Source organism: Pangasianodon hypophthalmus, chromosome 26 (genome assembly GCF_027358585.1).
Source record: "Pangasianodon hypophthalmus isolate fPanHyp1 chromosome 26, fPanHyp1.pri, whole genome shotgun sequence".
In the NCBI taxonomy this organism is placed as follows: domain Eukaryota; kingdom Metazoa; phylum Chordata; class Actinopteri; order Siluriformes; family Pangasiidae; genus Pangasianodon; species Pangasianodon hypophthalmus.
This window is the reverse complement of record NC_069735.1, coordinates 14,192,883-14,217,509: the sequence shown is the minus strand read 5'-3', so window position 1 is coordinate 14,217,509 and position 24,627 is coordinate 14,192,883. Positions and strand designations below refer to the sequence as shown.

The following is a 24,627-nucleotide window of genomic DNA, read 5'->3' as shown; positions in this document are numbered from 1 at the left end:
ACAAACTGGTTCAGAGAGTGCATAGCGGGACAGCATTGTGCAGAAAACAACTGTGGGGAGCCCACATGCACTATAACAAATGATCACACTTCCTGTGTGAGAAACTGATGGAATGGAACAAAGTAAGGTATAGTGGGGTCTGACCTCAACCTGTTCCTTTAGTCACAGCAGATGAGTAGCATGTCTTTTATACAAACTGTGTGTGTGTGTGTGTGTGTGTGTGTGTGTGTGTGTGTGTGTGTGTGCGTGCGCATATGTGTGTGCGTGTGTGCGTGTGAGCAAGTTATTCCATACTGTACAGCTGAGGGCAAAAATTTACATAACCTTATTACAAAGTGAAACAGCTGTTTATTTATACCAACAAGGCTGTGTAAGTTCCTCAGCTGTGCTTTTATTATTTCTGAATATGATTTAAATATTTTCTAATAATTTGCAGATCTATCCTGTATAACTTTTTCAAACTGTTTTTCTGTTGTATGTTTTGGATTGTTCTTCTCACAAAATTGTTTGTGGATAAACTATAAAATAGAGCAGACACAGAAACCGTGGGGATGCACATCTTTGCACTCAACTGTATCACTGTGTGTGTGTTTGACGCAATAGCAGTTTCACTTGTGAATATGAAAAAACCTGTGGAAATTTTGTTTCTGCTACATAGAAGTTCCTACAGACTGACTTTTGTTTCTGAGTTTTGAAAATCAAACAGCATTCATATAAGGAGTTTCAAACATACAGGCTGCGGGCCTGGACTGGGCCAGTAAAGGTTCTGATCCGGTCCATCAAATGGCCTTGTGCACTTGAGGTGAAATTGAAATTGAATTGAATTGATAAAGAAAAGACAAATGTGCTGATATATAAATGATATATAATTCTTCATTAGAAACCTAAACAAATTATAATGTAACCAGGTTTCAGAGCAACAGGGGTGAACTTCTTACTTATGCAAATGTTTTAAATTATTTTTAAAACTATACAAGTTAACGCCCCCCACCCCCTCTTACTATAATTAGTCCTCAGTCACAGCTGAACATATGGGAACTAAGAATGGTGGAGTCACTGTTTCACGCTCTGGGCAAATTAAAGACAAAGATAAATGTTGATTGAATAGCCTTAATCTGTCACTGTCTGAAAATACAGCATATGAATCCTAATCATAGGATAATAGTAATAATTACTATTAACGAAAAGCTATAGAAGAAAAGCTTTTGGGACTTTTGGGGACATCATGCTACTTTCAGTTCAGTGAACTGGTTCCTGTGATCTCGGTACACTCCTTTCACATCTACTTTAAGTTGATTCTCTGTGTCTAAGAGCAACTGGAACTCTTTCACTTAAGCAGTGTATCCGTCTTTGGCTTTTATGTAACATGTTAGAGGATGCTGTGACAGGGGATGTATGATTTGTGGGTTTTAGCAGCACGACTGCAGTGCATGCACAAGTGAGATGATTGACACGTTGTATATGCTATCCTTGCTCAACTAGTCCTTATTGGTCTATCACCTTGCAGTTTCAAAGTTAACCTCAAACGTTAACACACCCTACATAATGTCAGGATGAGTTTACTACTAACCTGAAATTGCGTCACACGGGTTTGACCTGGGAAATTTGCCGACATTTGTAGTAATTGCGATGGACGTGATCCTCAGTGACTGTGCAGTGGCCATTTTTCAATAGTTTAACTATGACTACCATTAAACTTACAAATCTTCATCAACCACTGTAGATTTTTATTTTGTATTTTACATGACTACAGTATAAAAGCTTTAATTACAGTTTTACAGTTATACTGCCATTTTTTACACTTTTATATATCTTTAAAAAAAACTTGAATTAAATCAATCATTTCATTTCAGTTTTTCCAAGTATCTAGCTAGTTACTCTGTTTGGTGTCAGCAGGGGCTATCTATTACCTAGCTGTGTTAATGAGACATCATCAGTTAGCTGATGTCCTTAATTACAGTCTAGATGAAGGACGTATCATTACTCTAGCTTATTATCACTCAAAGCATAGTTTAGGTTTGAAAGTTGGTTATAATTTATATTTAAGTAGTTACCACCAGCTATATGGATCACCTACTTAAATTAGCAGGGTACTAGGTAGCTAGCTAGCAAAACATTAGCTAGGTCTTCTCTCAAGTCTGTCAAGTGTATAGTTTTATATCTGGTTTAAACTTGTTCCTCTTATCCCAGTTTGCTGATATTAAGCTGTACTGAAGCTAGTAGAGATACGGGTTCTCTGCTACTTTGGATCATCTTGTTTACTTATGATGACAAACTCACTCTTTATCCTGAGCTTTCTTCAACATGCCTTAGTGACTTTTTAGGTTTTCAGGTGTTGAACTACTTCCAGGCTGATAAAATGAGTTCTGCAAAAAATTTAAAAGATTAAAAATAAAAAAAGAGCTAGTCCAAAATATAGTAATAAGCTCAGCTACTCATTAGCAAACTAAAAATGTGGCATGTAATCCCATTTAAGCCCATTTCCCATTTAAGTCCAGTTCCAGTCTGTAACACCAGAAAACGTGGGAAACTTCAAGGGGGTGAATACTTATGCAAGGTACTGTAATGTAAAAACATAATTTGGATTCAATTCAATCCATGCATTTATCTGTCACTAAACTGATTATTTTGGTCCGGTCAGAGTGTAATGTCTCCCGTTACCTAAAATGAGTTTGACACCTCTGGCTTATACAATTTTCATGTTCTCTAAAAGCATCATGAGTTCATGGCCTTGCTTAACCTTTTAACAGAACTCCTTTAAGAAATACACGTGGACCGATACAAAGTTCGCTTCTGTAAGCAAGCTCTGCTGATCAGCAGGTGATGTGACTCAGTAGAGTGCTTTTGTGATACACATTTTCTCTTGTTCCTAAACATTCAAACACTTTCAGTTCTGCTCACATATTCCTCATAAACATGATTCAATCAGAGAATCAGGCTATTTCAAATCCTCTGATCTCTGGGAGTATCTTTCATATCAATAGTTTCAACTAGTTTCATTTTTGTCTGCATTGTGTCTCCATCCCTGAGTTTACTTTCAGGCTTAACAAAAAAAGGTTCTATGATATAAAACAAACATGGAACCCTTGTTGGTACCATAGAGACCATGTTTTCATCAAGAAGGCATCACATTAGACAGGCATGGCTCACCGACTAGACAGGAGGAGGAGTAAGCACCTTTTTTTTTTAACTGTTATACACTAATTTATGATCATGGGAACATCATCAGCTTGCACCTATTATAATGTTAATAGTATCATTTGATAATATTCGAAGTTAATTTGAAGATCTTGTACAGAGTTGTACAACACAGGATTTTTAAAAAAAGTTTAATGTCCATCGCAATGGACATCAGGTCTTGAAAGATATCAGCAGGAACCTCATGACTTAGTATCAGTGTGCCAGGTTGTGAAATTTGTGCAAGCATTTCGGAGCTAAAATACAGAGCTAAAAATTTTAATGTTAATGTTTTATGAAGGTTAGCGTTTATTAATTATTAATATTATTATGGGTCCCTGGAGGACTAGTGGTTAGGCTTCAACGCTCTCACCGCCGTGGCCCGTGTTCGATTCCTGGCCAGGGAACCAACCCCAGCCACTGGGGGTGCACACGACAGTTCTCCCCGTGTTCTCCCCGTGCTTACATGTTCCCCGTGCTTCAGAGGTTTCCTCCAGGTACTCTGGTTTCCTCCCCCAGTGTAAAGACATGCATTGTAGGCTGATTGGCATTTCCAAATTGTCCGTAGTGTGTGAATGAGTGTGTGTGTGATTGTGCCCTGCGATGCGTTGGCCAGGGTGCCCCCCCCGCCTTGTGCCGCAGGTTCCCTGGGACAGGCTCCAGGCTCCTCCGCAACCCTGCGTAGGATAAGCGGTACAGAGAATGGATGGATGGATGGATGGATGGACATTTTAGAGTATAAAATGACATTCAGTCCAAAAAGTGGACCCTGAGAATGATCACACATGCTTTTCACCTGGCTAGTTAACAGTTGGTCTGAGTTGGTCTCAGGATGCCAAAAAGGAGGGCCAAGATCCCAAAAAGAGACATCCTAGATCTCCTCCATTTCAAAACGAATGTGGTCCAGTATCTGGTCAGAGTGCACAAGCCAGTAATACTACCAGCAAGTACACATAAACACAGCCACAAATGCACACAGACATATACACACACTCAGACTCACACACTGAATCAAACATGTTTTTTTGAGACTTCATCTTATCATACAACAACCTTTTTTTCTTCATTCTTATTGAATTGTTCATTGTTACAGTATTCAATTCAATTCAATTTTATTTGTATAGCGCTTTTAACAATGGACATTGTCACAAAGAAGCTTTATAGAAATAAAAAGATTCAAATTAAATTAAATCAAAATAAATTGTAAGTATGTGAATTTATCCCTAATGAGCAAGCCAAAGGCGATGGTGGCAAAGAAAAACTCCCCAAGAGGATATGAGGAAGAAACCTTGAGAGGAACCAAATCTTTCAGACTAGTTCACATACTGTATATGTTTAAACTCTAGTTCACAAGTATCGTTAAAATATGAAAGGTTTCTTGAAATTTTACATCGCTTCAGTCGTGGTGTCCATTGTAGTGGATATGAAAAAAAAATCTAATAAAAACATGAGTTGAAACAAATCTTTTTTTAAAGACTCATTTCTACATTGGAGAAGAGTAAATATCAAGTGGGTAAAAATTTTTTTGCTCAGTGGAAAAAAATCAGGTCTGATGGGTTTAAGTAATCAAAATGTATTGTTGATATGGTGAAGCTTTGAGACATTTGTATAACATTTATTGAAGGAGTCTCCAGTGTCAGTGCTTTGTAACAGAGGTAAAACTGTAAATTTAAGTTTTCCACTAGGGACTTTTTTAATTGCATTTTGTGGTTTCTCCGTAATATGACAAGCTGTATTTTTGTATTAGTAATTTCACGAAAGATAAAAAAGATACGCTGTAAACGGTTAAAGCATATGATGTGTGGTTCAGAGATACAGTCAGGTCCGGAAGTATTTGGACAATGGCAGAGTTTTTGTGATTTTGCCTTTATACACCACCACAATGGATTTGAAATAAAACACTTAAGATGTGATCAAAGTGTAGACGTTCAGCTTTATTTTAAGAGGTTCCACAAAAATATGGCATTTACCATTTAGGAATTACAGCCATTTTCAACAAAGTACCTCCATTTTCAGGAGCTCAAAGGTATTTGGACAAAGTGACATAATTGTAAATATAACCATAATTTTAATACTTGGATGAAAATCCTTTGCAGTCAGTGACTGCCTGAAGTCTGGAGCCCATGTTCTCAAAACTCAAATTCTGAGTTTCCTCCCTGGAGATGCTTTGCCAGGCCTTCACTGCAGCCACCTTCAGTTGCTGCTTGTTTGTGGGTCTTTCTGCCCTCAGTCTTGTCTTCAGTAAGTGAAAAGCATGCTCTATTGGGTTGAGATCAGGTGAATGACTTGGCCATTGAAGAATATTCCATTTCTTTGCCTTCAAAAAGTCTTGAGTTGCTTTCGCAGTATGTTTAGGGTCATTATCCACCTGCACTGTGAAGCGGCGTCCTATCGGTTTTGTAGCATTTGGCTGAATGTGAGCAGAGAGTATAGCCCTATACACCTCAGAATTCATCTTGCTACTTCTGTCAGCAGTCACATCATCAATAAACACCAGTGAGCCCGTTCCACTGGCAGCCATACATGCCCATGCCATAACACTGCCTCCACCATGTTTGACACATGATGTGGTATACTTTGGATCATGAGCTGTTCCTTTCTTTCACCATACTTTTCTCTTCCCATCATTCTAGTACAAGTTAATTTTGGTTTCATCAGTCCAAAGAATCTTATTCCAGAACATGGGAGGGTTTTTTTAGATGTTTTCTAGCAAAGTCTAATCTGGCTTGAATATTACCAGTGGTTTGCATCTTGTTGTAAACCCTCTGTATTTACATTCATGAAGGTGTCTCTTGATTGTAGATTTTGACAATGATACGCTTACCTTCTCCAGAGTATTCTTGACTTCTGTTGATGCTGTGAAGGGGTTTTTCTTCACCAAGGAAAGGATTCTGCGATCATCCACATTAGTTGTCTTCCGTGGTCTTCCAGGCCTTTCGATGTTGTTCAGCTCACCAGTGCTTTCTTTCTTTTTAAGAATATACCCAACTGTTGATTTGGCCACACCTAAGGTTTTTGTTATCTCTCTTATAGATTTATGTTGGTTTTTTTTCATCCTAATAATGGCCTCCTTCACTTGCATTGAGATCTCCTTGGACTTCATATTGGTAGCTCCAGTCGAACAGCTGACAAATTGCCAACTCAATACCTGATATCAACTCCAGACCTTTTATCTGCTTCATTTGTCTTGAAGTAATGAGGGAATGGGCCGCACCTGGTCAGTTAACTTCTTGTCAGTCAATTGTCCAAAAACCTTTGAGCCCCTGAAAATGGAGGTACTTTGTTGAAAATGGCTGTAATTCCTAAATGGTAAATGCCATATTTTTGTGGAGCCTCTTAAAATAAAGCTGAAAGTCTACACTTCAATCACATGTTGATTGTTTTATTTCAAATCCATTGTGGTGGTGTATAAAGGCAAAATCACCTGACAATTCAGGACCTGACTGTATCTGTGACTTTACTTGTCATTACTGGCAGGTCACTATGGTATAAAAGGAATAAAAACTTTGGGATGTGATGTTATTGGAAAAAAATCAACTCTGTGGTGGTAACAGTATATCAGCTTTGCCTAGGCTCGCATCACACCAACCCAAAGTTGAGTATTTTGCTATAACAGCACTCCTTCAAAAAATTTTTATTTCCATACTTATTTTATGTAGACATGTTTTATGACATTAAACAGGACTGATGATATCTTTCGAACTGCCATGTTGGAACAATTTATCCATGTTCCTGCAATGTTTCAAAGCTTTCCCCTAGATCATGAACAATTATAATAACAATAAACAGTAATAGATGTATGAGAGACTATAATAACTGACTTTATGGAGGAGTAATTTCAATGTCACAGATTAAAAATGCAAAGAATCATTGAAGCTCCTGAAGTTCTTTAAAATTGTCATAGTTTTATAGATATTCATTTCCTTTATCAAAAGAACCCTTGAAGAACTGTTTCTGCTTTTTTTTGTAAGAGATGTGAGAGATGTGTTTGCAATTCACACTGCCTTTTTTTTTTCACTTTGAGGTTTCTTACTTCTTTAAAATGCCAAGCTGTTAAAATGGCCCCAAACAAACACATAAATATGATTTCCCCAGTGACATATCAGGTCCATGGTGGAGACTTGATGTTATTTGAGCAATATTAGTATTATTTAGTTGCAAAATATGATCAAACTTTCTTGTGTTCATCCATTACAGTTCTTAACTGAAGAAAACCAAAGTCTTTGATTCAGTTGGATCCCATCAGTGTAGATGCTCTAGTGTAGAGCAACAACCTCCAGATATGAGTACACTTCCCTCTAGTGGAGATGCATACACACCTCTGACGGAGCAATATTTATAAAAACTGTTCTCTCATAAAATGTGGACTTCTTGTAATTTTTCTTTTTTAATTTTCAAAATCAACATTAACAATGTCAACAATAAGATTACTATTTAGTGCAATGAAATTCATACTGTAAGTGAAAATACATCAAAACAAAAAGAGGTTTAGTGTTTCCAGTGATAGCATTTTAGTTTAAATTATCATTTAAATGCCAAAGAAAAATCATATGCTCATTAGTACATTCATAAAACATACTATATATAAGAGAGACTGTGGCTTTCTCTAGTCATAGCAGCATTTTTTTGGGTTCATCTCAGTCTAAATGCAGAAAAAGAGAAGAAAACAGCACTGGTATTAGACATGGAACAGCATGAACAAGTCAATGTTTGAAAACAGTACAAGACAGAATCACAGTTTTTGTATGTCACAGTAATTCTGTGTTTTGAGAATGATGTTAAATGATATGGTTAAGAAAACTGGGGTTTGTTGTCGAAACATAATTGCAGGATCACTTTTAGCCTTCAGTTTAGTCGTTTATCAAAGCAGAATGTCGAAATACCTTTTTTTCTAACTGTAGCATGAGACGATTTATGAAGATCTTGCTGTTTTTCTAAAAATGTTATCATCATTTCAAATGTCCGTATTGTGTTTCTACAGATTCTAAACCTAGAAATGTAGAAATAACCCAAAAACAATATGCAATATGGTTTTTTTATGTATATGTTCCCATTTATTATTTGAGTGGTGGCCCAGGAAAACCCATCAGATCCTACGGTGGCAGAATTACATGCCAATAATATATTTTGACATCTCTCCTTTTACCAAAACAACACGGAACTGTTTTATTTAGGCTACTACATAATGTTGCCTTAGCTTTCTGCCAGAAAATATCATGTTGGGTGAAGAATCAGTTTAACAAACTGCATGGTAAATACAGCCAGTCTTCCTGAAGACGACTAAGACCTTGCTAGCTAAGTGTGATTTCCTGTGGTTCCTGTGATTTATGAGCAAACAAGACACCAATTATACCAACTATACAGTACTGCGCAAAAGTCTTAGGGACGCATAGAAGAAGATACTTCAGATATAATGAAATGAAACATTTCTACATATACAAATGGACTATAAAGACTAGTTAATAGTAAAAACATAAACAAATAAAGCGAGTCGATATTTGGTGTGCGCAATTTGCTTCTATACAAGACGGACTTCATTATGTTTTTATCTAAAATGTGGTCTGTTACTTAAAAATGGTATTACAATCAAATTTTTTAAAATGGAAAATTAAAATTAAACCTAACATTTTGAATGATATGCTAATGCTGTAAAGACAAATCTTTATTTTTTAAAAAAAAATTAGCAGGCCCGTGACTTTTGCACAGTGCTGTGTAGTCAAAACTTCACCACGTGAAGAGTTTTCTCAGGCCACCACACATTCGAGATGGACTCTGTACCACTAGTATTCATTTTCTCACAGAGAGATGTGACCTTATGGTGAAAAATATGACACACAGGAAGTGATGGCATTTCTGTTACCATCACTCTGGTGTGAAATTCCCGGTAAATGACCATGTTCTCTGCCGTCAACCTAGTTTACTGGCTCGCTCTCAACAAAAAAAGTAGGCGACTGTGGTTTAAAAACCTTGTGGTATATTTTAAGCGAGGCGCCACAAAAAGGAAAAAGTTTTAGATGTTATCGTCTATATTGCTGTTCAGGTGTTTCCTTAATGTGGTGTACAATTACGCCATGAAAACTACTTTTATTTTTTATTTATTAGCAAACATTAGCAAAACAGTAAATTAAGAAAAAAATAATTAAATTAATTTAAAAATTAAAATATATATATATATATATATATATATATATATATATATATATATATATATATATATATATATATATACTGTATTTTTATATTGCTGATCACAAGTCATAAAGTATTTAAGAGGCAGTTGTAATTCTGATGATCAGAAGGTTGTATGTTTGAATCTCAAAACCATCAAATACCCAATGAGAAAGACTCTTTACCATCAGCCACACAGCTGTATGCTTGAATCATGTCCTGCCTCACATCTAAGTCACTTTATAGTCTAACAAACTGATATAAATGTGATGTAAATGGATCAATCTGGATACGAAGGACAAAACTAGTCCCAGATCAGCCCTCATACGTCAACGAGATACAGTAGGTGTGCCAACGTTATCTGATTCATTTTAACATCCATTATGCCATTTCAGTCTCACCTTTTTCCTGTCTCTCCTTTAAAAAGAAAAAAAAAAGAGGGCCAGAGTCATGCTAAGATTCATCGAAACAGTGGAACACTGTAAAATGTGGCCAGTTCAGATAAATTTAAAACCCACCCTTATCTGGAAGTTTATTTAGGTGGCTAATCACTTGTGCCAGGTTTTCCTCTTCTTTGCTTTTTAAGTTGATTGTTTTAAGAGCCAAACGTATCAGCAACAATCACTTCTGAGTAAAGAAAATATCCATATCAGACTCTGCAGACTGCAGCTGGGTGCCATGAATACCAGTAGCACTTCAATTCAGACATGAGTCCCACTATTACAACAAAATATGCCATAAATATTAGTCTCTAAAAGTAAATGAGTCACAGTGCTCATGTTTTATTATCCGTTATCTATCATATTCACACCCTAAACAATAATATCTCAAAATATACTCTTCAAACAGGAATTTCCCTTTAACCAAAGACAGGTAAAAAAAAAATGGCAGTCATGAGGATGGGAAGACTTCTTGTAAGAGACAGGAAGTGGTAACACCCTATTTCCTGTGGTGCTACAAAAAAAAAAAACATTAAGCCCTGCAAAAACATAACTTCAAAAGAAAACCTGTCTGCCGTGCATTTCCTCTGTGCCATGCACAAAATTTTACGCTGCTCGAATACGGTTCTGAGGGTGTGACACTGTGCTTTTATTCACTTTCAATTTAGACTTCAAAAAGACTTCTTTTATGTGAGTTTAAAAATGACAACATAATCACAAAAAGATATTTCAACTAAAATAAATACAAAAAAAAAAAATCATCCTTGACTATAGTTGATAAGTTGATTTAAAAAAACAAAAGAATCACTCAGTCTGAACATTTATGAGTGTTTTGTCTTGTTTTATTACCAGACCGGTGCAGCTGAGATTATTTTCTGTAAATCTTTAGTTTATAATGTTTGCATAATTGAAAATTATCATCACACTGCACATTTTCCACTGTCAGAATGTTTCACTGGTGCATTTAGTGCTAGAACACCATGTGCTTATGTTTGTTTTGGTTTCTCTCCTGTGATTGGTTTGTTGTCTGATTGTATTCACCTATTCTGTGTCAATTCGTGATTCCTCTGTGTCATTGTTCATGACAAAGTCTTATCGTTCTAGTCTAAATTTCCATATAGTCCTGTTTTTTTTTCATATTATCATGGATTTTCCTTGTTTAACGTTGCCTGCCTGTGTTGAATTTATGCACGTGCATCCTGTCTCTACTCATCGCAAGTTAGCCATCCAGAAACCACATCAGTGTTTGCAGTGTGAATGGGTTCAAATTGGATTCTGTCTCTGCTAGTTTCTTACACTCAAATTCCTAACTACTGAATCTGAATCTAACTAGCAATCAGTGAAAACTGGGTATTATGTCATACGATGCTCAGAGATTAGAAATGCAATAATTATAGATGGTTTAAATATTTGGTTTGGGTTAAATGTAGATATATACATTCTGAGTACCAGGAACTGCTACCATAGTTTCTCCCATGAAATATCACCCAGACACCACTGCAGGCCAAAATTATTCTTTTGTCAACAGTATAATTTGAGGCGCTACCATTTTTAGCTCTGTGACGTCTAGGAAGTCAAAAGTTTTCCCAAGAATTAAATGTTAAGGCTACACATGGTGTAGAGCCTAAAAACCACAGTAAGGACAATGAGAATAAAGAGAATAGATAGTATAATGGTCTCTCTGCCTGCTTCAAGAGCAATGTGTGTAGAAGTTGTAATTGTTCTTGAACTGTAAATTATTGGTAATAATCCAAATCAGTAAAAAAACCCTTCATTTTCAACAAACAAGCCTACATTCGACAGAGAGAACTGGAAGTTATCGCTGACCTGTGAACCGTTAATCATGGTCAGGATGTGAGAAATGATAAGAAAAATAAATAATTGATTTCATGAGGTGAAAGGTTAAGATTTTTGAAGTTCTTGCTCAATAAGTCTCCTGAACAATGTTATCATCCCTTCTTGCAAAACTGTGAAAAGTCAAAAAAATTGGTTCTCAACAGAGATGTTCTAAAAGTAGAATTATATAAGTAAAAAAAAAAAAAAACACTATACACATTTTGTATTAATAAAGTTATTAGGGACGAGTCCAGGATCATCATTCTGGCACTAAGAGGTGAAAAAAAGGGGATGTGTAGGAAGGGTCATCACTCCTAGAACCGACATCCTGATGTGAAAGTCTCAGAGGCTTAAAATTTGCCAGTTTATTTACAGAACTGGTCTGTCTTTAAAACGTAGCTGGCTCATATGAAAGAACCTTTCCGCACAAATACAGTCTCTGCCTTGTTCCAGGTCAAAAGTCTCACGAGCTGTTACTCGAAAACAAGCCCAAAGGAAGCCTGTGTTTAACTGCGTCATGGCTAACACCTTGGTTACCGGCTGCATGTTGGTTTTCTACAGGGGGCACAACTGACATGCCAAAGCTGGAGGTGTGTCTGACTGTGTTATACAGAAGATTCCTCACCACAATGAGAGCGTACAGTATTTATAGCTTATTATATCACAGCACTGCTGAATTCTGATTGGTTAGAAGGTGGTGATATTTTTTTTTAAAATAACAGCAGCTCTGACAACAGTTCCAGCGAATGTGTTTGTTTTAATACGTTATTGTTTCTATAGTAACAGCTCATTCACAGAGACCTTATTTACACGGTGCAGTCTTCTGTATGGATGTGTTTGTTTAACATTTATGGAAGGAGTCTCCAGTGTCAGTGCTTTGTAACAGTCAGTATCTTTTCCAGCATGGGAACGTGTCCAAGATTTTAAACACTTGGCGGGTTTCTTGTCTTATTAACTTTAACAGAGAGAGAAAAAGAATGACTGGTGATGGGAACTACTGTTTATAGCTGCTGTAACATAAGTAACAACAGGAACTAACTTGTTTCGTAGATGTTCCACGACATTAAATGTAAGTATAAATGATTATAAACTGTATTATTGCTCGATTGCTGCTCTTAGTGGTCTGAAATGGTGTGGATTGGACTGCAGAAATATAGTTTGGGATTTTTACGCAAACTCTTGAGAGAAAATGTCTACTGACCAGCTCGGAGTATGTTGTTATCTCCTCTTCATGCACAAACACAGGCATATGAGCAGTACAAGCACTGCAAGCCCGACTGAGATGATGATGATGCTCTTAAATCCAGCTGCAACACAAAAGCACAGTGCGAGTCAATAAACCACGCAAAGAAATAAAATGCAGTCAATGTATGACAGCACAATAAAGCAGAAATAAGGCTATAAACAACTTCACAATGCAGTTTCTTGCTTTTTCTCATCCTGATATTTTCTCGTACTGCCAAGTAGAGGGTTCATACAACGTTTCTGAACTTAAATGCTGAACTGAGACTATTTTCTTCAGCACTTTTAAGGGGGATAATTACATCTTTACCAATATAACCACCATGAGGTGTTCTGCTCATTTTCTAGCCAATTTAGATTAAACAGGTAACTGGTGTGATGGCGTAATGTTAGAAGGCAGGTCATTATATTATACTTGTTGACAGCTCAGGGGACACACAGTACACACAATACACACAGGAAGAAGACTTATCCAGTTGCAAAATGATAAAACTATGCTTTTGAATTATACCTAATTTCATTTAGTTCACCTTTAATAATATACAGTATACAACCTATAATTCCTATATATTCACCTACTATATGTAAGAAATAAAACATTTAGGAATATAATGTTATAGGAAAGTAATCACTGAAGGTTTGACGTGATGTAATTAGCGTTACCAACCCACAGTTGATTATTTTCCTGTTACAGCATAACTTGAAGTGTTTTATCGCTCTTATATCACAGTAATCTGCCAACACTAACAATTTGCATTTATTAAAGAATTACATGTCATGCTTTTTTATCCATTTATCCACAAACTCCTCTGGACTGAAGACTTTCTTGTGTCTGAAAATCTAAAGTTACAGCTTTACCTCTGAATATTACAAAGCACTGGCACTGGAGACTCCTTCCATAAATATTCATGCTAAATAAACATCAATGTAAGTACTTTCAGAGCTGCTGTTAGAATAGAAAATTCATGAACACCTTCTAACTAGTCAAGTTCAAGAATTTAACAACACTGTGGTATAAAGATACATAATCAAGCTATAATTTTTATAAATCCGCTTATAATAGTATATAATCTACCTATACACTTAATATACTTCAATAAGCTTCATTTATTATTTCAAGCTAGGGTTAGCATGAATAACCAAGCATCTGTACAAATTCTGAAAAAAAGATTTCATTTTTACTCACCCTTGTTCAGGGCTACAGAAATGCTCGTCTCCAGGCCCTGATGGAGCGCCGTACATATCACTTGCTCCTCGTCCAGCAGTTGGGACTGAAACTGTATGGTGGTGACCACCATTGCAGTGCCGTCTCCCTGCGGGTAAACCGAGGTCTCGGAGGGCGCCAGCGTGCGGTTATGACCCTCCACATTCCAGACGAGCTCTGCAGGAGGACGAGACACGGCCGTGCAGTTGGCCTGGATTACTCCTTTCTCCGTGGTGGCGTAGCTCACCTCAGGTTTGGGCAGGACTGTGAAAACAACACAATTGGCCATGCAGGTTAGTCTTCGGACTCTTTGAGCTAAATAAAAAATTATTTTCAAACAAATTCAATTATTTTTGTGACATTTATAAGGTTTCTTATCTTATATGTATATAACAGATAGATAGATACCCTTAATACTATTATAAACACAGAAATGAAGTCATCATAAACACTGAGTGTTTCTTGCCATGGACAGATTGGCAATTTCCTGTTTCTTATCCAAAACAACATTAGACACGCCTTAACACGCAAGTCACATCTATTACAGCCTCTGTCTACAAGGGACAGCCATGATGCATGGTGTTTGGAAATGTAAAACACAGGTTGTGAGAAGACATGAGACAGTGTGAGAGGATGTGATCCAGCCCACTGTCTGGAGGCACGATTATCCTCCAGTGACAAAAGCCACACTGTTCGGCCAACATCATCAGAGGAGAGACATAGAGGACCTCTGTTTCCTGGAGAAAAGTGACACAATAATGGCAATAGGCCTCAGTCCAAAGCAAACGCCTTTAAATCCGCCTTCACAGTCACACTCTAGCACAGATCAGCATAATAGCTAGTGTTCGAGCCAAACAGCAGTATCTACTGTGTAAATATTCGGTGGTCTGAGCAGGTAAAAAAACAGCTCTGTAATCAAATGACGTGGAGGCACTAATGACACCTCACTGCAATTCCAAGAAGCAGAACTGCAGAACTGACAGAATTACTAATCCTTTCCTCTTCTCTGGAAGTGGAACTTTGCATGTGTCGAGTGTACTTTGTGCTATTGACCAAGAATGGGCTACAATCACCCCTTCACATCTCGTGCATGAGCAGGGATCAGAAAATGACCCCAGCATCCTGTCAGATATTGACTAAGACTTTATGGATTCTGTTTTCACTAAATTACTCTAAACCAGAAGTGGCATATACTGTATACGAAGATTCACAGGAAATTGTAATGAAAAATCTTTCACATTAAGGTTCATTTTGTTAACAAATTAATTTTCTCCTGCCTGTCCTCTCCTCTACCAGCTGGGGAGGGTGAAGGCTAACACACACTTCTCCCAAGACATGTGACTCGGTGTCACAGGGCAGCATGACACACTCCGAGGAAAGTGCTATCTACCCTCTTCCACATACATGAGCTCATACATGCCCATGATTGGCTAGTCTCACTGTGATTGACAGGAGAGAGAGTATGGTATCCCTCCCACCTAGAGAGCGCGGCCAGTTTTGCTCCCTTGGATCCCAGTCACGGATGGCTGTGGTATTGTCGGGATTTGAACTCGCGGTCTCCTGATGATAGGGCATATCGATTTTCCGTAGCTGTTCAATTTTTGACAATTTATGTCAGAGATGGAATCAATATTACTTAATTCAGCTTTTCATGATTTAGTTACCTTTTAAACAAACACCAATCAGTGTATGTTAAGATGTGAAATCAGTTGAAAAGTTTCCTTTTCCCTTTTCACATCCTCTGAGCTGCTTTCCGACCATTTTGCTAGTAATGCTAATTCTCATTCTTCCAAATTGAACTATTCTGACTTTGCCAGGTTGCTTGGTCAATCTTTACCCGTTCTTCTTGACATATAGTTTATAACCCTGATGTATACACCGCCTTCTGAAGTCATCTTGTTGCTGTATACACTCACATTTCTTTACTAACATTTTGGATTCTAAAATGGAGGTCTTCTACAGTGATTATAAGGAATGTTAATGTAAAATATTATCACATCCTATACTCCGATCACTCCTATATTTAGGAGGAGAATATTTCCTTTTTCTCAAGGTGTACATGTTTGTGTTCAAATGCATGTAAAAATGCATGTAAAATACATGTTTGGGTTAAAAGGTATAAATCCAAAGCACAACCAAAACCACCTTGAAATAGATGTTGGGAAAGAACAGAATCCCAAAGCCAACAAATTTAGTAAGAGAGGCCTTGCCAAGCTAAATACAGAGTGTGAAAAGACTTTTGACCAGTAGCTCACCCACTGTTTTATCTCCTTTTATTGTCTAGAAATGATGGCGTAGTTATGTAATGACTTCCTTTTCCTGAGTGAGGCAGTGAAGTAAGTCACATAGACTCACTGTCTTTTTCCAACACACACACACATGTATATAAACACACCCACACACACATATTCACACAGATTTGTAAAGCATGTTTTGACAAATAAGCATTCTTTCATTTAAGACAACAAAAGAAATGCCATGAACTTTCTTCAACCTGACAGACCGACCAATCTGGAGGCACTGTTGCAAAAAAGTAAAGTAAATAACTAAAACCACTTCTCTAAAGTTTGAAGCTAAAGATTGAAAAATGAAATCCACTGACCTTTCACATAATCATGTGCATTTTAAATGTGATTTTATCACTGTTGAATTCATAAATAAATAAATAAATAACATGCTATTATTGAAGAAAAATTGCGTTTTGTTTTTCTGAGGAGATGTTTATTTAACAGTTTTGGAAGGAGTCTCCAGTGTTAGCGCTTTGTATCAGTCTGAGCTATAGCTGTAACTTGAATTTTTCTGCCATGGGAAACTCTTCAGGACAGAAGTTTCTCTTTCTTTTTTGGATTTTTGTATTATTAAATAAAGAGAGAGGAAAAAAACAAGGGCTGGTCAGGGAATGAGTGTTTATAGCTGATATAAATGATAACTAGCCTTCCACTATGTTAAATGTAACTATAACATTTAAAGGTGCAATGTGCCACATCACACCACCATATCATTAATCCTTTTCCTATAACAGCACACCCAGTTGTGTTTTATTCATTACATACAGTACTTATCATCATTATCATCATCATCATCATCATCCTCTTGGTGACAATGCTTTAGACGTACCATAGACAGCCAGACATGCCGTGACACTCCTCAAGCCCCCCGGGTACGTGTGGAAATCGCAGGTGTAACATCCCTCGTCCTCCATGTGGACGGGGCCTATGGTTAACTGGCTGTATCCCAACGTCTGGCTCAGCTTCACTCGCTCCTGGAATGGCAGCTCTACGCTCAGGTTGCCGCTCTTGGTGTAGGAGGCCACAGTGGCCGTGTCACCCTGCTCCGCCGTTTTCTTCCACAGGATCTGACGGACCCTGTTGGCGAGTGCGTAGGTGCACGAGAGCGTCACATTCTTCCCGTGCACTGCCGTCTTGTTGCCTACTGACTCCGCTTTTGCTGAGAGGAACAGGAGGAACTACTTAATATTGAGTTGAACTGATAGACTGTTTCTACACCCGTTTTCTCAAAGGTTCATTGGATGCTTAATGGCTCTAGCTTTCCAAATAAGTTTTACCTGGAACCTTTAAGAGTTCCCTCAAGGGGCCAAAACAAAAAATACATTAATGTGCTAAACCTTTAGTCTCAGGAAAACCATATTTTGCATGAGAAATGTATATTCATCAGACAGTTTTACATGAAGGCCAGGGCCTGATGAGGGTTTTAACCACTGCACTTTGATGGTTTCTGGCTTGTAACCATCTGCCTGCTTGTTTTCGTTGTTCCCACTTCTACCATTGGTGACTCATCCATTTTGACCTTTTATTCACATAATGGAAATATGCTGGCCTTTTTCACTTTTTAAACTAATCTGCTATTTTCTGTTTTCCTCTCTGGATAATTGTTCGTGGATTAAACAGGAAGTAGTAGATCATAGGAAAGGAAGTTAAGGTCATCTACAAGAGAAGAGTGCCAAATCCTTCTCAATTCCTGTTGTGGCCATCACAGGGCACCTCAAAGAGACAATTAAAGCTCCTGCCATGTGTTTTCAGGAAAACTTGAAACTTGTAGTCAAGTGCCACTATTAAGTGTACTGTGCGTTTTTGTTCTATTTCACCAGTCATATGCTGTAGGGTTCAGATTGTTCCTTAAAGTGTTTATGTATAATCTTTCAACAGAGTGTTTTCTCATCCAAGAAGCTTCAAAGTAGAACCTGTTTAAAAGGCTAAGAAACCTTAAAGGTGCAAAGAACTCTTGAAGAACCATTTTTCTAAGAGTGTAGAAGTCAATCATCTGACATTAATGTAAACAACATTAAAAGTTGATTTAGCCTGGCTAGCATATCTTGTTTTCCAAATACTCTAGATATTATGTTATGTTATTCTAGATCATATTATGTTAGAGGCCTTTGCTCATATTTATTAATCATGTCAGGTGTCATACAGCTGAATAATCAAGATTAGCATCATCTCACCATTTAAAAAGAGGCAAGTCTTCCCCCGCTGCTGTCCAGATGGGTACACGTCGAACACACATGTGTAGCAGCCTTCATCCCCTGGCTTGGTCCTCTCAATGGCAATAGCACTTGTGTGCATTTGCTGGTCGATGAGCTCCACACCGTCTCGCCTGGTGAGGCTGCCAGGCTTCTCGGGCTGGTAATAGAGGACACTTTTGTTGTGAAAATCCAGCCAGCGAACCTGTTTGAGGACGTCACCAACTTCTATGGTCACGTTACAGCTTAGAGTAACAGGGCGGCCCAGCATCGTCTGCAGCTGAACCGGGGCAGTCACTCTAGCTAGAATGCGGCAATAAAAAACATCAGCCAATCAGGTTTGTGCATGTATAACGAAGAGCGAGAGAGAATTTATCCACCGGTGATTTCTACCGAAACTCATGCATCTACCTATTACAGCTATACTAATGATGTTAAAGTAGAATTGTCTAATAGCATACGGTCATATAATTGAGCAAAAATATATATAAATATATAAATTGAATAGCATATGCAGTGAGTGATATTTTGTTCTTAAAAACAAAATGCTGTGTAAATTAACTAAACACAAAAAATGATTTTAAATATTCATTTTATTTTTATTATTTTATTTTATTTTTAAATAATATTAATGTTAATTAGGTAATTAGGTTTTTAATTCTTCCTATCTATTCTCTTATAGGGTGCCAATAATTCTGGAGTTGACCATAATAAGCAGTATAATAGCACTAGTAGGTACAGGACATAAAAATATACCAGAAACATATACCTTGATATCAATTTTAGCAAATAGTAAATATGGTCAAATCTGTACTAATTAAATGTAGTCCAAAACTAGACATTTAATTTTAGTGTCTTTAAATGACAGTCTATAACATATTATACTAATAAAATACTTTTTTTATCCTTGGCATTACAATCGAATGAACATAATTTTAAGATTGCAAATTTGTAAGAATTCACGGAAGCCAACTTGTAGGAAAAGTTATGAAAGGTTAAAAATTACAGTAAGCGCAAGGTTACTGTACTTTAGCAAGTTTTATAACAAATTCATTTGTAGGAAATTCAACATAAGGATTTTTCTAAATTTTTGTCAGGTTGAACTGGTGGATCTAAAGAAACAAAATACCTCAAGTGCTGCCTGGAAATTTTTACTTAATCCAAAAAATGAAGAATGAAAGCCTCAGCTTGTCTATCATGATTAGGATTAATGTACAGTTAGGTGATTATGTCTGTAGGGCCGTACCTTGCAGTGTAGGGAGCAGTACCACGGCCAACCACAGGCACGCAGAGACACACCTACACATCTTAGCCTGGAAAATAAAACATTTAAAAAATTTTCAGAGGTTTTAACACACCTTTGCTTGTTTTAAAGCTGTACTGACAGCAATGTATCAGACAACACAGGTAGGCACATGCACCCCCCAACCCGAAAATTACTATGGATTACTGCTGATGTTGACTCAACCAAGACAGCAAAGTCAGCAGACACATGAAGAAATTATGTAAACATCGTAGACCTTCATGGATTATCCGAAAGACACTTACCATACACTGAAACTAAGGTTTATTTTTCCTTTTTAAATTGATCACGCAGTGTCAGTTGTCTTCCTCACATTAATCATCTTAGTCAATGGCCATCGTTTACTGGTAGCCATCCATCTTCGGGAAGTAAACATCAAAATCTTCAGAACAAAATATTTAACTCAAATATATATATATAATATATGTAATATAACTCAAATAGTTAACTCAAATATCCTTGCTCGGTCGAGTTTATTCTTTTTTTAGTAGGACCACATACTACACAAATATATCAATATATACATACAGGTAAGGAAATTCTGTTGAAAACATAACCAACATAATCTGTGATTCAAAAACAAAATAATGAGGGTCAAAGCAAAACAACAAATTCTTTAATGGTTAATGGGATAAAAGGGCCAGATGTTTGACTTTAAAATCGACAGAGGCTTATTTGTGATCATCAGGGTGTGGTGTTTTGCTCCACAGGGATCACCAGTCCACGTTTATTTACTCATCACTGTGGTGAGTGTGCCATTCTTCACCCATAATGAACATGTGTAGCCCTAAGGATTGTGGTTTTCAGTTTCCACTAAACTAATTCTGGTAGCACTTTAACAATCAACAAACAACATGCCGGTTTCCTGGTTAAAAAATAGCTAAATAATGAAAGCAATTAGTCAGTAAATGTAGCAGTGACAAAAAAGAAATGAAATGTTAAAAAATATTTACCTATAAATAATGTCACCTTTTCAGTAGTTACAAATAATTAGTAACTGTAGCAGTACTAATCCCTAATAATTTAGGGATAAAAAGATCAGATCTTATTGCAAAATTTCTGTTTAATCAAGATATCTCACTAATTCTTTTAAATGCCTATTAGCATGTATAACATTATGGTTATAAACCCACAATTAATTCAGTAGTTTAAAGTACTGATTATCCCATTTCTGCTTTGCTTTGTAGCTGTAATTTTTAAATGGTCAGGTGAATTATTACAGAATGACATTGGAACTGTAAAATGCAGAAATTATTTAGTAATAAGTTATTGTTGTTTTTAGTATTTTTAGTATTTTTTAGTACCCTATTTACTTCACTGAGAAATGGAAATTAAAGAATACATGTAAAAACCTGTTATAGCTAATATAAGATGTTGGATGTTGAGGATTGAATTTGAATTAAATGAGGTCCATTCAAATCCTTTTTTAGGTCAATAATGCAAAACTGAGCTGATTTGAGCTGTACTGTAAACATGATATCCTCCAGGTGAGTTCAAGAACATTTTTTGTTCCAGTTTCTAAAGAAGCGCCTGCTGATTCTGTGTGTTTGAAGTGTGGTTTCGGGAAACAACCTGCACCCTGCCGAGGTAGTTACCTTTCTGCTACTGTTAGCATCGTCTGGAAAACATAAAACATCTGATTTCCTGCTTTCATGTCTAGACTGGCACAGCAGCAGGACATCAGCACATATTAGAGAATACATATTAAGTTAAAAAAAAAAAAAAGCAATACTAAGTGATTTTGTTACAGTAGACTATTAGAGATAAAGTGCTGGGGAGAAAGGAGAATATTTGGACAATTGCTTTAGTGCCATTGGTTGTTTTTTATGCTAAGTAGCCCTGCTAAATAGAGAATATACTGACTCAGCTCGGGGATGCCTCGCTCCTGCAGCTGTAACAACCAACCTTACCTGCAATCCTTAACCCCAATGTAAACACTATGCATTAAAATATAGTTTGCTATATTTTATGCTGAGCCCTGCCCCTGCTGTGCTATTCAAAGCGTCTGGTGTTTAACCTCAAGCACCCACGCTGCCAGGAAATTCACTCGCAGTGGTTGGTTGTGGTTATAGCAGCCCCACACCCTTTACACACCTCAAATAAAAGGCAGCATACTATCACGCTAAATAGTGGCCTGTGTCAAAATAATACTTAATTTGAATGTAACCACAACAACCAGTGGGAACGCTATTCTGACCTGCTGTATAGTACAGTAGGAGCCCATGTGGTTTGGGAACTGGGAGGCAGCCTTTGAGAAATGTAACTGTGTGGTTTATGAGTTCAGCCTGTTTAGAAATTAAATAGCTGCCTTCATTTCTCTTTGCCACAGGAAAATAAGAAACAAATACATTTTGACAAAAAAATGAAAGGCAAGAATCTTTTTTTTTTTGTAGCAGCCTATTGGTCAGAGTTAAGAATATAGCAGACTTTTTGATTACTGTTTTCCTTATTGAAATAAGAGGATTTCAGGAAAAGCTTCAAAATGCTAGCTATGGTTAGCATACCAACTAAAAAAAGTAACATTAATAATAATAATGAGTAATAAAAATAACATTATTATTATTATTATCATTACTGTTGCTTATTCAAGCCCACAGTGTCTGAGTCCTGCTCCCAGAACCTCTCACTCTCATATATGCTTTTAATGCATTTTTGTATTTTTGCCCAAATAACGAATACGTAGTAAAGAAATGAAAAGGTGTGAAATTAATTTATCCTACTGCAAAAGTCATATAATGATATAAATATAATGATATATGCAATATTCTGTTTTCACATGGCATCAGTTAAAACAATTTACAACAAATAAATAAACCCAGTTTGCTTATCATGTTAGTACTTATTATCATGTTTATTGTACTTATAATTAGGTTAGTTACTGCTTTCCCACTGTATCTTATAGAGCCACCTGACAAAGAGAGATATGCGTACCAAAATTCAAACGCCATTATACTAAATCAGTGCTCACAGTCTATCCTATACGCACTTAGCTATAAACCCTGATGTGATTCTAGATGATGAGATTCAGCTTCTCTGACCACATCAGTGACTATAGACTCTGCAGATCAGAAGAATACGACTCTTTCTGACTCCAGAATCTACTTGATTTAGGCTTATATTTAAAACCACACCTCCATACACCGACTCATGCCTTTATCTTGTGACCGCTGTGTCGTTCTGAGGTCTAAACATGCTCATAACCTTAAATAAAAATGCTGCTTCAGTATCCTGGCTCTTTGGCAGTGGAATAAGCTTCCTCTGCTCCACATGGCTCAAGGTCTGTGTTCATCCAGTAATACACAGTCGTACAGAACAAAGCTCTGTACAGCTCTTTGGCTGTCGCTCTGTCCGTCAGAAACAGTTCCAAGGATAACCCTTAACTCCAAACCTTTAAAGAAGCCTTACAAGCCTTCTTTTGTCTTTCGGTGTGATATACTTGTCATTTCTGCAGTACATTCTTTTAATAAGTTTTAAATTTTGAATTTTAATTCATTTTTTTTTGCATTGCTGCATCTTTTGAATTACCGCTTACTTCAATCTGCATGTCAGGATACTTTTTTTTTTCTTTAGTCCAGAAACAAATGCAAGGTCAGCTGATTAATAAAAACAGGAATACAATATGAATATGAATATTCACCGAAATATTTCACTTCAGTTAGTAGACTATAAGCATATTTACAGCATAACTGAGTGTTACACCTTTTCTCATGGTATGAACACACCTGTAACAAATATTTATTATGGACAATATGTATCTTCTGTGCACATAAAAAAAACTTTGTAGAGGATTTAAGTAGAAAAGATGGTTCCATCTGCAGATTTTATTTATGCAAAAAAAGCCAAAAAAAAAAAAAAAAAAACTCTCATTGTCTCTTGCATTTAATAAATAATCTTAGATTTTTTTTTTTTTTTTTTTAGCCTAAATACATTTACTCACCTTTAAGTACAGGATTCATCTCACAGGCAGTAGAGGTCGTTAATAGACACACACACACACACACACACACACACCCTGCTACATGGCTACTTTCAGGAATAAAAGTGCAGAGCACTCAGTCATGACAGGACTACTAAACACTAAACACTGAACACTGCCTCTGAGCCTGAGCCCAACTTCCCACCTCCTGGTTATCTTCCTTCCTGCCCCCCATCCCTCCCTCCCTCCCGCGTGAACGCGCTCACGCCCTCTCAATGCGCGCTCACGCCGCCTAGAAAACTCTTATCTGTCATAACTGCTGCTCGAATCGTAACAGATTCAGTGGTAACATCAAATACTGAATCATTGCTTTATGAATCGAATCGTATCAGATTCAGTGGTAGCATCAAATACTGAATCATTGCTTTATGAATCGAATCGTAACAGATTCAGTGGTAACATCAAATACTGAATCATTGCTTTATGAATCGAATCGAATCGTAACAGATTCAGTGGTAACATCAAATACTGAATCATTGCTTTATGAATCGAATCGGAACAGATTCAGTGGTAACATCAAATACTGAATCATTGCTTTATGAATCGAATCGGAACAGATTCAGTGGTAACATCAAATACTGAATCATTGCTTTATGAATCGAATCGTAACAGATTCAGTGGTAGCGTCAAATACTGAATCATTGCTTTATGAATCGAATCGAATCGTAACAGATTCAGTGGTAGCGTCAAATACTGAATCATTGCTTTATGAATCGAATCGAATCGTAACAGATTCAGTGGTAACGTCAAATACTGAATCATTGCTTTATGAATCGAATCGAATCGTAACAGATTCAGTGA

The 24,627-nt window shown here is 36.9% G+C and overlaps 1 protein-coding gene across 2 annotated transcripts; it reads right to left on the bottom strand.

Annotated features, from left to right (window-relative positions):
* Positions 1-4,272: 4,272 nt before the first annotated feature.
* On the bottom strand, positions 4,273-23,967 carry LOC113537730 (OX-2 membrane glycoprotein). 2 transcript variants are annotated; one of them, XM_026932360.3, is made up of 8 exons: positions 23,788-23,967; positions 20,096-20,232; positions 19,794-19,860; positions 18,530-18,850; positions 17,185-17,514; positions 14,050-14,331; positions 12,823-12,928; positions 4,273-7,819 (listed from the first exon to the last, which is right to left on the bottom strand). In XM_026932360.3, the coding sequence occupies exons 2-7, from the start codon at positions 20,096-20,098 to the stop codon at positions 12,840-12,842; spliced, it is 1,092 nt and encodes a 363-aa protein (XP_026788161.1). In that variant the 5' UTR covers positions 20,099-20,232; positions 23,788-23,967; the 3' UTR covers positions 4,273-7,819; positions 12,823-12,839. The 2 variants fall into 2 exon arrangements, with proteins under 2 accessions (XP_026788161.1, XP_026788160.1); XM_026932359.3 differs by having other exon boundaries at positions 20,096-20,209.
* Positions 23,968-24,627: the final 660 nt, after the last annotated feature.

Excerpts from the sequence above, each read along its gene's own strand:
- LOC113537730 (XM_026932360.3), bottom strand. Across the intron at positions 17,515-18,529 it reads GACTTGCCTCTTTTTAAATG|CAAAAGCGGAGTCAGTAGGC; the intron begins GTGAGATGATGC and ends TGTTCCTCTCAG. Across the intron at positions 12,929-14,049 it reads TTCTGTAGCCCTGAACAAGG|CTGGATTTAAGAGCATCATC; the intron begins GTGAGTAAAAAT and ends TTTGTGTTGCAG.